This window comes from Dendrobates tinctorius, unplaced genomic scaffold, assembly GCF_039654945.1.
Source record: "Dendrobates tinctorius isolate UK_male_01 unplaced genomic scaffold, ASM3965494v1 ptg000152l, whole genome shotgun sequence".
Classification (NCBI taxonomy): domain Eukaryota; kingdom Metazoa; phylum Chordata; class Amphibia; order Anura; family Dendrobatidae; genus Dendrobates; species Dendrobates tinctorius.
Window position 1 is genome coordinate 3,239,982 of NW_027361819.1, and position 13,095 is coordinate 3,253,076.

At 49.6% G+C, this 13,095-nt stretch overlaps 1 protein-coding gene across 3 annotated transcripts in view; it reads right to left on the reverse strand.

Annotated features, from left to right (window-relative positions):
• The window catches only part of CDIPT (CDP-diacylglycerol--inositol 3-phosphatidyltransferase), a 36,537-nt gene extending 30,513 nt beyond the window's left edge, over positions 1–6,024 (reverse strand). For 2 of the 3 annotated variants that reach the window (XM_073547389.1, XM_073547392.1), the window contains exon 1: positions 5,826–6,024. In XM_073547389.1, coding sequence (XP_073403490.1) covers positions 5,826–5,868 — 43 coding nt within the window. In that variant the 5' untranslated portion in view covers positions 5,869–6,024. Of the gene's footprint in view, positions 1–5,724 lie in introns of all 3 variants that reach the window. The other variant, XM_073547391.1, reaches the window with a different exon arrangement.
• Positions 6,025–13,095: the final 7,071 nt, after the last annotated feature.

Consider the following 13,095-nt stretch of genomic DNA (forward strand, 5'->3'; position numbering starts at 1 on the left):
TCTGCTGGTGCAGTCACTGTGTACATACATTACATTACTGATCCAGAGTTACCTCCTGTATTATACTCCAGAGCTGCACTCACTATTCTGCTGGTGCAGTCACTGTGTACATACATTACATTACTGATCCTGAGTTACATCCTGTATTATACTCCAGAGCTGCACTCACTATTCTGCTGGTGCAGTCACTGTGTACATACATTACATTACTGATCCTGAGTTACATCCTGTATTATACCCCAGAGCTGCACTCACTATTCTGCTGGTGGAGTCACTGTGTACATACATTACTGATCCTGAGTTACATCCTGTATTATACTCCAGAGCTGCACTCACTATTCTGCTGGTGCAGTCACTGTGTACATACATTACATTACTGATCCAGAGTTACCTCCTGTATTATACTCCAGAGCTGCACTCACTATTCTGCTGGTGCAGTCACTGTGTACATACATTACATTACTGATCCTGAGTTACATCCTGTATTATACCCCAGAGCTGCACTCACTATTCTGCTGGTGCAGTCACTGTGTACATACATTATATTACTGATCCTGAGTTACATCCTGTATTATACCCCAGAGCTGCACTCACTATTCTGCTGGTGCAGTCACTGTGTACATACATTACATTACTGATCCTGAGTTACATCCTGTATTATACTCCAGAGCTGCACTCACTATTCTGCTGGTGCAGTCACTGTGTACATACATTACATTACTGATCCTGAGTTACATCCTGTATTATACTCCAGAGCTGCACTCACTATTCTGCTGGTGCAGTCACTGTGTACATACATTACATTACTGATCCTGAGTTACATCCTGTATTATACCCCAGAGCTGCACTCACTATTCTGCTGGTGCAGTCACTGTGTACATACATTACATTACTGATCCTGAGTTACATCCTGTATTATACTCCAGAGCTGCACTCACTATTCTGCTGGTGCAGTCACTGTGTACATACATTACATTACTGATCCTGAGTTACATCCTGTATTATACTCCAGAGCTGCACTCACTATTCTGCTGGTGCAGTCACTGTGTACATACATTACATTACTGATCCTGAGTTACATCCTGTATTATACCCCAGAGCTGCACTCACTATTCTGCTGGTGCAGTCACTGTGTACATACATTACATTACTGATCCTGAGTTACATCCTGTATTATACTCCAGAGCTGCACTCACTATTCTGCTGGTGCAGTCACTGTGTACATACATTACATTACTGATCCTGAGTTACATCCTGTATTATACTCCAGAGCTGCACTCACTATTCTGCTGGTGCAGTCACTGTGTACATACATTACTGATCCTGAGTTACCTCCTGTATTATACCCCAGAGCTGCACTCACTATTCTGCTGGTGCAGTCACTGTGTACATACATTACTGATCCTGAGTTACATCTTGTATTATACCCCAGAGCTGCACTCACTATTCTGCTGGTGCAGTCACTGTGTACATACATTACATTACTGATCCTGAGTTACATCCTGTATTATACTCCAGAGCTGCACTCACTGTTCTGCTGGTGCAGTCACTGTGTACATACATTACTGATCCTGAGTTACATCCTGTATTATACTCCAGAGCTGCACTCACTATTCTGCTGGTGCAGTCACTGTGTACATACATTACATTACTGATCCTGAGTTACCTCCTGTATTATACCCCAGAGCTGCACTCACTATTCTGCTGGTGCAGTCACTGTGTATATACATTACATTACTGATCCTGAGTTGCATCCTGTATTATACCCCAGAGCTGCACTCACTATTCTGCTGGTGCAGTCACTGTGTACATACATTACATTACTGATCCTGAGTTACATCCTGTATTATACTCCAGAGCTGCACTCACTGTTCTGCTGGTGCAGTCACTGTGTACATACATTACTGATCCTGAGTTACATCCTGTATTATACTCCAGAGCTGCACTCACTATTCTGCTGGTGCAGTCACTGTGTATATACATTACATTACTGATCCTGAGTTACCTCCTGTATTATACCCCAGAGCTGCACTCACTATTCTGCTGGTGCAGTCACTGTGTATATACATTACATTACTGATCCTGAGTTGCATCCTGTATTATACCCCAGAGCTGCACTCACTATTCTGCTGGTGCAGTCACTGTGTACATACATTACATTACTGATCCTGAGTTACATCCTGTATTATACTCCAGAGCTGCACTCACTATTCTGCTGGTGCAGTCACTGTGTACATACATTACATTACTGATCCTGAGTTACATCCTGTATTATACCCCAGAGCTGCACTCACTATTCTGCTGGTGCAGTCACTGTGTACATACATTACATTACTGATCCTGAGTTACATCCTGTATTATACTCCAGAGCTGCACTCACTATTCTGCTGGTGCAGTCACTGTGTACATACATTACATTACTGATCCTGAGTTACATCCTGTATTATACTCCAGAGCTGCACTCACTATTCTGCTGGTGCAGTCACTGTGTACATACATTACATTACTGATCCTGAGTTACATCCTGTATTATACTCCAGAGCTGCACTCACTATTCTGCTGGTGCAGTCACTGTGTACATACATTACATTACTGATCCTGAGTTACATCCTGTATTATACTCCAGAGCTGCACTCACTATTCTGCTGGTGCAGTCACTGTGTACATACATTACTGATCCTGAGTTACATCCTGTATTATACCCCAGAGCTGCACTCACTATTCTGCTGGTGCAGTCACTGTGTACATACATTACATTACTGATCCTGAGTTACCTCCTGTATTATACCCCAGAGCTGCACTCACTATTCTGCTGGTGCAGTCACTGTGTACATACATTACATTACTGATCCTGAGTTACATCCTGTATTATACCCCAGAGCTGCACTCACTATTCTGCTGGTGCAGTCACTGTGTACACACATTACATTACTGATCCTGGGTTACATCCTGTATTATACTCCAGAGCTGCACTCACTATTCTGCTGGTGCAGTCACTGTGTACATACATTATATTACTGATCCTGAGTTACATCCTGTATTATACCCCAGAGCTGCACTCACTATTCTGCTGGTGCAGTCACTGTGTACATACATTACATTACTGATCCTGAGTTACCTCCTGTATTATACTCCAGAGCTGCACTCACTATTCTGCTGGTGCAGTCACTGTGTACATACATTACTGATCCTGAGTTACCTCCTGTATTATACCCCAGAGCTGCACTCACTATTCTGCTGGTGCAGTCACTGTGTACATACATTACATTACTGATCCTGAGTTACATCCTGTATTATACTCCAGAGCTGCACTCACTATTCTGCTGGTGCAGTCACTGTGTACATACATTACATTACTGATCCTGAGTTACATCCTGTATTATACCCCAGAGCTGCACTCACTATTCTGCTGGTGCAGTCACTGTGTACACACATTACATTACTGATCCTGGGTTACATCCTGTATTATACTCCAGAGCTGCACTCACTATTCTGCTGGTGCAGTCACTGTGTACATACATTACATTACTGATCCTGAGTTACATCCTGTATTATACCCCAGAGCCGCACTCACTATTCTGCTGGTGCAGTCACTGTGTACATACATTACATTACTGATCCTGAGTTACATCCTGTATTATACCCCAGAGCTGCACTCACTATTCTGCTGGTGCAGTCACTGTGTACATACATTACATTACTGATCCTGAGTTACATCCTGTATTATACTCCAGAGCTGCACTCACTATTCTGCTGGTGCAGTCACTGTGTACATACATTACATTACTGATCCTGAGTTACATCCTGTATTATACTCCAGAGCTGCACTCACTATTCTGCTGGTGCAGTCACTGTGTACATACATTACATTACTGATCCTGAGTTACATCCTGTATTATACCCCAGAGCTGCAGTCACTATTCTGCTGGTGCAGTCACTGTGTATATACATTACATTACTGATCCTGAGTTACATCCTGTATTATACCCCAGAGCTGCACTCACTATTCTGCTGGTGCAGTCACTGTGTACATACATTACATTACTGATCCTGAGTTACATCCTGTATTATACCCCAGAGCTGCACTCACTATTCTGCTGGTGCAGTCACTGTGTACATACATTACATTACTGATCCTGAGTTACATCCTGTATTATACTCCAGAGCTGCACTCACTATTCTGCTGGTGCAGTCACTGTGTACATACATTACATTACTGATCCTGAGTTACATCCTGTATTATACCCCAGAGCTGCACTCACTATTCTGCTGGTGCAGTCACTGTGTACATACATTACATTACTGATCCTGAGTTACATCCTGTATTATACTCCAGAGCTGCACTCACTATTCTGCTGGTGCAGTCACTGTGTACATACATTACATTACTGATCCTGAGTTACATCCTGTATTATACTCCAGAGCTGCACTCACTATTCTGCTGGTGCAGTCACTGTGTACATACATTACATTACTGATCCTGAGTTACATCCTGTATTATACCCCAGAGCTGCACTCACTATTCTGCTGGTGCAGTCACTGTGTACATACATTACATTACTGATCCTGAGTTACATCCTGTATTATACTCCAGAGCTGCACTCACTATTCTGCTGGTGCAGTCACTGTGTACATACATTACATTACTGATCCTGAGTTACATCCTGTATTATACTCCAGAGCTGCACTCACTATTCTGCTGGTGCAGTCACTGTGTACATACATTACATTACTGATCCTGAGTTACATCCTGTATTATACCCCAGAGCTGCAGTCACTATTCTGCTGGTGCAGTCACTGTGTATATACATTACATTACTGATCCTGAGTTACATCCTGTATTATACCCCAGAGCTGCACTCACTATTCTGCTGGTGCAGTCACTGTGTACATACATTACATTACTGATCCTGAGTTACATCCTGTATTATACACCAGAGCTGCACTCACTATTCTGCTGGTGCAGTCACTGTGTACATACATTACATTACTGATCCTGAGTTACATCCTGTATTATACTCCAGAGCTGCACTCACTATTCTGCTGGTGCAGTCACTGTGTATATACATTACATTACTGATCCTGAGTTACATCCTGTATTATACCCCAGAGCTGCACTCACTATTCTGCTGGTGCAGTCACTGTGTACATACATTACATTACTGATCCTGAGTTACATCCTGTATTATACTCCAGAGCTGCACTCACTATTCTGCTGGTGCAGTCACTGTGTACATACATTACATTACTGATCCTGAGTTACATCCTGTATTATACTCCAGAGCTGCACTCACTATTCTGCTGGTGCAGTCACTGTGTACATACATTACATTACTGATCCTGAGTTACCTCCTGTATTATACTCCAGAGCTGCACTCACTATTCTGCTGGTGCAGTCACTGTGTACATACATTACATTACTGATCCTGAGTTACATCCTGTATTATACTCCAGAGCTGCACTCACTATTCTGCTGGTGCAGTCACTGTGTACATACATTACATTACTGATCCTGAGTTACATCCTGTATTATACCCCAGAGCTGCACTCACTATTCTGCTGGTGCAGTCACTGTGTACATACATTACATTACTGATCCTGAGTTACATCCTGTATTATACTCCAGAGCTGCACTCACTATTCTGCTGGTGCAGTCACTGTGTACATACATTACATTACTGATCCTGCGTTACATCCTGTATTATACTCCAGAGCTGCACTCACTATTCTGCTGGGCTTTTGCTATTTCTTCCTCCTATAATAACCCGTGCCCTGACTCCCGGGAGACCCCGCACACGGTACGGCCGGTAATCTCCGCTTCTCACCGATCAGGTTGGGCACAAACAGGAAAATATTCTCCTCAGACATCTTGTTCCGTGACGTCACCGGCGGACTTCGGCACTCTGACAACCAAAACAGTACAATAGAGCGCAGGCGATAGAGCGTCCTCTGGAGAACCAATGAGAGGAGGCAGCTAAGGATAGAGCGTCTCCCCCTCACATGATAGAGAACGGGAGGCAGGAAAGAGCGTCTGCTGCTGCAGTATGACATAGCCCTATGGAAACCACAGCGTCCCCTTGTGGAGGGAAGCTGCGCTACACGAGCAGTGCTGCAGGAGCTGATTCCTCCTGGTAATGGCGGCGGCTCCTTGTTCCCTCTCTGCTCTCATTATTATCTCTGCTGTCAGACGCCTCAGATGACAGATGTGTGGAAACTCCACGTTTATCTTCAATATTGGAATTCTTTCAGGTTTTGAGGATTTTCCCCTTGAAGGTGTCCGGTAACGAGTGCTGAGAGGACGGCGGCTCCTTGTGTTCTGTGCTGGGTCAGTGAGGACTCCGCATTTACTGAGGCCTGAGCGTCGTGTGGTGGGGGCCGGGGGCTCAGGGTGGAGGACGATCGCTCGGGGTGCGACCCTTCCTGCGCGCTCCCGGTACTGAGCCCCCTACAGTCACGCGGCCCACGAGCGGAAAGGGGGACAGAGCACGCTGAGCGCATGGCGGCAAATCTTGGCCACGCCCATGGACTCTCAAGCCACGCCCATTTGCCATTTTCTCCCTTGGCAGAAGGAGTTGTTAGAGGAGCGCTGGCAGTGAGGGACATTCAGCAGACGCATAGACCCAAATCCAGGACCCTCCGCCCTGTCTGGGAGAAGTCCCCTGTATCCGGGGGCCGTCCCCTGTATCCGGGGGCCGTCCCCTGTATCCGGGGGCCGTCCCCTGTATCCAGGGGCCGTCCCCTGTATCCAGGGGCCGTCCCCTGTATCCGGGGGCCGTCCCCTGTATCCGGGGGCCGTCCCCCGTATCCTGGTCCGTCCGCTGTATCCTGGTCCGTCCGCTGTATCCTGGTCCGTCCGCTGTATCCTGGTCCGTCCGCTGTATCCTGGTCCGTCCGCTGTATCCGGGGGCCGTCCGCTGTATCCTGGTCCGTCCGCTGTATCCTGGTCCGTCCCCCGTATCCTGGTCCGTCCGCCGTATCCTGGTCCGCCCGCCGTATCCTGGTCCGCCCGCTGTATCCGGGGGCCGCCCGCTGTATCCGGGGGCCGCCCGCTGTATCCGGGGGCCGCCCGCTGTATCCGGGGGCCGCCCGCTGTATCCTGGGGCCGCCCGCTGTATCCTGGGGCCGCCCGCTGTATCCTGGGGCCGCCCGCTGTATCCTGGGGCCGCCCGCTGTATCCTGGGGCCGCCCGCTGTATCCTGGTCCGTCCGCTGTATCCGGGGGCCGTCCCCTGTATCCGGGGGCCGCCCGCTGTATCCTGGTCCGTCCGCTGTATCCGGGAGCCGTCCGCTGTATCCTGGTCCGCCCGCTGTATCCTGGGGCCGTCCGCTGTATCCTGGTCCGTCCGCTGTATCCTGGTCCGTCCGCTGTATCCGGGGGCCGTCCCCTGTATCCGGGGGCCGCCCGCTGTATCCTGGTCCGTCCGCTGTATCCGGGAGCCGTCCGCTGTATCCTGGTCCGTCCGCCGTATCCTGGTCTGTCCGCCGTATCCTGGTCCGTCCCCCGTATCCTGGTCCGTCCCCCGTATCCTGGTCCGTCCCCCGTATCCTGGTCCGTCCCCCGTATCCTGGTCCGTCCGCTGTATCCTGGTCCGTCCCCCGTATCCTGGTCCGTATCCTGGTCCGTCCCCCGTATCCTGGTCCGTCCCCCGTATCCTGGTCCGTCCCCCGTATTCTGGTCCGTCCCCCGTATCCTGGTCCGTCCCCCGTATCCTGGTCCGTCCGCCGTATCCTGGCCCGTCCGCCGTTTCCTGGCCCGTCCGCCGTTTCCTGGCCCGTCCGCCGTTTCCTGGCCCGTCCGCCGTTTCCTGGCCCGTCCGCCGTATCCTGGCCCGTCCGCCGTATCCTGGCCCATCCGCCGTATCCTGGCCCGTCCGCCGTATCCTGGCCCGTCCGCTGTATCCTGGTCCGTCCGCTGTATCCTGGTCCGTCCGCTGTATCCTGGTCCGTCCGCTGTATCCTGGTCCGTCCGCTGTATCCTGGTCCGTCCCCCGTATCCTGGTCCGTCCACTGTATCTGGGGCTGTCCACTGTATCCTGGTCTGTCCGCTGTATCCGGGGGCTGTCCGCTGTATCCGGGGGCTGTCCGCTGTATCCGGGGGCTGTCCGCTGTATCCGGGGGCTGTCCGCTGTATCCGGGGGCTGTCCGCTGTATCCGGGGGCCGTCCGCTGTTTCCTGGGCCGTCCGCTGTTTCCTGGGCCGTCCGCTGTTTCCTGGGCCGTCCGCTGTTTCCTGGGCCGTCCGCTGTTTCCTGGGCCGTCCGCTGTTTCCTGGCCCGTCCGCTGTATCCTGGCCCGTCTGCTGTATCCTGGCCCGTCTGCTGTATCCTGGCCCGTCTGCTGTATCCTGGCCCGTCTGCTGTATCCTGGCCCGTCTGCTGTATCCTGGCCCGTCTGCTGTATCCTGGTGCCGTCCGCTGTATCCTGGTCTGTCCGCTGTATCCTGGTCTGTCCGCTGTATCCTGGTCTGTCCGCTGTATCCGGGACTGTCCGCTGTATCCGGGGGGCTGTCCACTGTATCCTGGTCCATCCGCTGTATCCAGGGCTGTCCGCTGTATCCTGGTCCATCCACTGTATCCGGGGACTCTCCACTGTATCCGGGGGCTGTCCCCTTTATCCTGGTCCATCCACTGTATCCTGGTCCGCCCGCTGTATCCGGGGCCTCCGGTGCAGATTCCTGTGTCTCTGGTACAGATCAGTGCTCCCTGGCGGCTGGACCGGAGGCCACGAATCTCTGACCTTCCAGCGTCCCCTGCGGCTTTTGCTCCCCCAGGGCCGGAGCGACGTCCTCTGTGCGTCAGACTCCTCTCTAGTTGGATCCTGTGGATTATTTCTTGTTCTTCATTCACAGTCGGAGCCGCCAGAACTTTCTCATCTTTCTGTAGCGTCACTATATGACGTCTGGTGTCTGTAAGGCCGTGTTCACACGGTGCAGAAATACTGTGTTTCTTGTTTTCTGCAGGATCCGCACCAATCTGCACAATAACAATCTTCTCCCCCTTATGTGATGAGTTTTTATATACGGAAAAGTTTGATTCTGCACTTTATAAATTATCTGAATTTTTTTTACCTGCGTTTTTCCAGCTTCCACTTTACAGAGGGAAAATAAAGCACCAAGAAGGCAGAGTGCAGCAGCGTCTTTAGACCACAGGGGGCGCCATTCTCATGAAAACACATCCACTTTGCTTGGACAGTTAAAGCAGCAGAAAATAAGCTGCATTTACCCTCCATGTGAACACGGACTTAATATCCAAGGAAAGTGGATGTGATTCCAGGACATTGTTGCTCTCTGTGGTCTGAAGACGTGAGGTGCAAGACTCAAGTGTATGGGATCACACTAACCAGATAGACAAGGTAAGACAAACGGGAATAAAAGAAAACTACACCGACCAAAGAACCGAGTGAGAAACGGATCAGGAGGAGTCACACAAACCAATCCCGGCAGAAATCTCCTGAATACGACTCCAATCGCCTGCTACAAACTCTAAAAACTCCCAACCAGGCGGTAAGAACTATCACTGGCAACGTCAGAAGCAAGAAGGAGGGTTCTTACACCTGCAGGGAGTGACGAGCTCAGAACAGCTGATACCACCAGACAGAGCTCTGCACTAAGCCACTTAACCCTTCCAGCACCAGAGCAAAGAAAGCCAGAACTGCTAATAGGACGGTGACGCCGCGTTATACACCTGCGGTAGTCGGGTCGCCATCGCCGTGATCGTCTGACCCCCCCCCCCTCACCAATAATGTACTGAGCCCTTTCTCATTCTCTCTTTGGTTTCTGGCTGGATCTCCTCCCTGCAGACACAGTTATCAGGGGTCAGTCCAACATTCGGGCCCACAGAGCCCCCCACACCTGAACACTCCTCACCCCATATGTGTCCCCATATATCCCATGTTCCGAGCCTGCTACCCTTACCGACATGGATGAGATCTGAGAGGAGGGAGCAGGAGACAATCTCACCCTGTGCCACCGACCTTGGGACTCACAGTTATTCTTTTTTAATGCAGCTTTCAATTAAGCAATTAGTTTAGCTGCATCAGACTCTGGAATGAACCTTACATCTCCTCAGAGTCTCAGGTTGACGCCTTGTCCCCCATGCTTTACACTTCAGCAATAATAGTACATGAAGACTAGAGCCAGGAGAGAATGAGTTCAATAACATGAGTGCATTCTTCTTCTCGTCCACTAGATGTCGCTGTGCTACTACCCATCATTACTGCAAGTGGCCTGATCCCAGGACAATGGCCCTAGGGGGCATTTATCCCTGATATTGGGGGCCCTGCTGGAGCATCTGCATTAGGGCGCAATCACTTCGCCTTTCACCAGCAAATATCACAGATACATTGTAACGAGTCCCTCAGCTGTGTGAGCAGAACTAGTTTTTGGCTTCCATTCCGCTCCAACGACCTTCATTCAACTGCTAAGAGGAGGAGTACCTGGATGGGAGGGACCCCCAGAAAGGCAGCTGTCACTACCATACCGTGCGCGATCTACTACTGATGCACTGCTGCTGGAAACGAGTTACTAGGAGATGTCACCGAGCGTGTGAATTATAGAAGACCCAACACACAGACCCCCCCCATCCCGAGAGCAGCCACCATGGACATGGTGCAGAAAGATACAGGGAGCTCCACCTAGCGGTGGCTGCAGACAGGATCTTATCATGTATCTCTGTATACAGGGAGCTCCCCCTAGTGGTGACTGCAGACAGGATCTTATCATGTATCTCTGTATACAGGGAGCTCCCCCTAGTGGTGGCTGCAGACAGGATCTTATCATGTATCTCTGTATACAGGGCGCTCCCCCTAGTGGTGACTGCAGACAGGATCTTATCATGTATCGCTGTATACAGGGAGCTCCTCCTAGTGGTGGCTGCAGACAGGATCTTATCATGTATCTCTGTATACAGGGAGCTCCCCCTAGTGGTGACTGCAGACAGGATCTTATTATGTATCTCTGTATACAGGGAGCTCCCCCTAGTGGTGGCTGCAGACAGGATCTTCTCATGTATCTCTGTATACAGGGCGCTCCCCCTAGCGGTGGCTGCAGACAGGATATTATCATGTATCTCTGTATACAGGGAGCTCCCCCTAGTGGTGGCTGCAGACAGGATCTTCTCATGTTTCTCTGTATACAGGGAGCTCCCCCTAGTGGTGTCTACAGACAGGATCTTATCACGTATGCCTGTATACTGGGCAGTGCCCCTAGTGGTGTCTACAGACGGGATCTTATCACATATTTCTGTATACAGAGAGCTCCCCCTAGTGGTGGTTGCAGACAGGATCTTCTCATGTTTCTCTGTATACAGGGAGCTCCCCCTAGTGGTGGCTGCAGACGGGATCTTCTCATGTTTCTCTGTATACAGGGAGCTCCCCCTAGTGGTGGTTGCAGACGGGATCTTATCATGTATCTCTATACAGGGAGCTCCCCCTAGTGGTGGCTGCAGACAGGATCTTCTCATGTTTCTCTGTATACAGGGAGCTCCCCCTAGTGGTGGCTGCAGACAGGATCTTCTCATGTTTCTCTGTATACAGGGAGCTCCCCCTAGTGGTGTCTACAGACAGGATCTTATCACGTATGCCTGTATACTGGGCAGTGCCCCTAGTGGTGTCTACAGACGGGATCTTATCACATATTTCTGTATACAGAGAGCTCCCCCTAGTGGTGGTTGCAGACGGGATCTTATCACGTATCTCTGTATACAGAGAGCTCCCCCTAGTGGTGGTTGCAGACGGGATCTTATCACGTATCTCTGTATAGAGAGCTCCCTCTAGTGGTGGCTGCAGATGGGATCTTATCACGTATCTCTGTATACAGGGAGCTCCCCCTAATGGTGACTGCAGACAGGATCTTATGTATCTCTGTATACAGGGAGCTCCCCCTAGTGGTGACCGCAGGCAGGATCTTATCCATCTCTGTATACAGGGAGCTCCCCCTAGTGGTGCCCGCAGACAGGATCTTATCATGTACAGGTGTGGCCAAAAGTATTGACACCCCTGCAATTCTGTCAGATAATACTCAGTTTCTTCCTGAAAATGATTGCAAACACAAATTTTGTTATTATCTTCATTTAATTTGTCTTAAATGAAAAAACACAAAAAGAATTGTCCTAAAGCCAAATCGGATATAATTCCACCACAAACATAAAAAAGAGGATGGACAAAAGTATTGGCACTGTTGGAAAAATCCTGTGATGCTTCTCTAATTTGTGTAATTAGCAGCACCTGTAACTTACCTGTGGCACCTAACAGGTGTTGGCAATAACTAAATCACACTTGCAGCCAGTTGACATGGATTAAAGTTGACTCAACCTCTGTCCTGTGTCCTTGTGTGTACCACACTGAGCATGGAGAAAAGAAAGAAGACCAAAGAACTGTCTGAGGACTTGAGAAACCAAATTGTGAGGAAGCATGAGCAATCTCAAGGCTACAAGTCCATCTCCAAAGACCGGAATGTTCCTGTGTCTACCGTGCGCAGCGTCAAGAAGTGTAAAGCCCATGGCACTGTGGCTAACCTCCCTAGATGTGGACGGAAAAGAAAAATTGACAAGAGATTTCAACGCAAGATTGTGCGGATGTTGGATAAAGAACCTCGACTAACATCCAAACAAGTTCAAGCTGCCCTGCAGTCCGAGGGTACAACAGTGTCAACCCGTACTATCCGTCGGCGTCTGAATGAAAAGGGACTGTATGGTAGGAGACCCAGGAAGACTCCACTTCTTACCCCGAGACATAAAAAAGCCAGGCTGGAGTTTGCCAAAACTTACCTGAAAAAGCCTAAAACATTTTGGAAGAATGTTCTCTGGTCAGATGAGAGAAAAGTAGAGCTTTTTGGGCAAAGGCATCAACATAGAGTTTACAGGAGAAAAAAGAGGCATTCAAAGAAAAGAACACGGTCCCTACAGTCAAACATGGCGGAGGTTCCCTGATGTTTTGGGGTTGCTTTGCTGCCTCTGGCACTGGACTGCTTGACCGTGTGCATGGCATTATGAAGTCAGAAGACTACCAACAAATTTTGCAGCATAATGTAGGGCCCAGTGTGAGAAAGCTGGGTCTCCCTCAGAGGTCATGGGTCTTCCAGCAGGACAATGACCCAAACC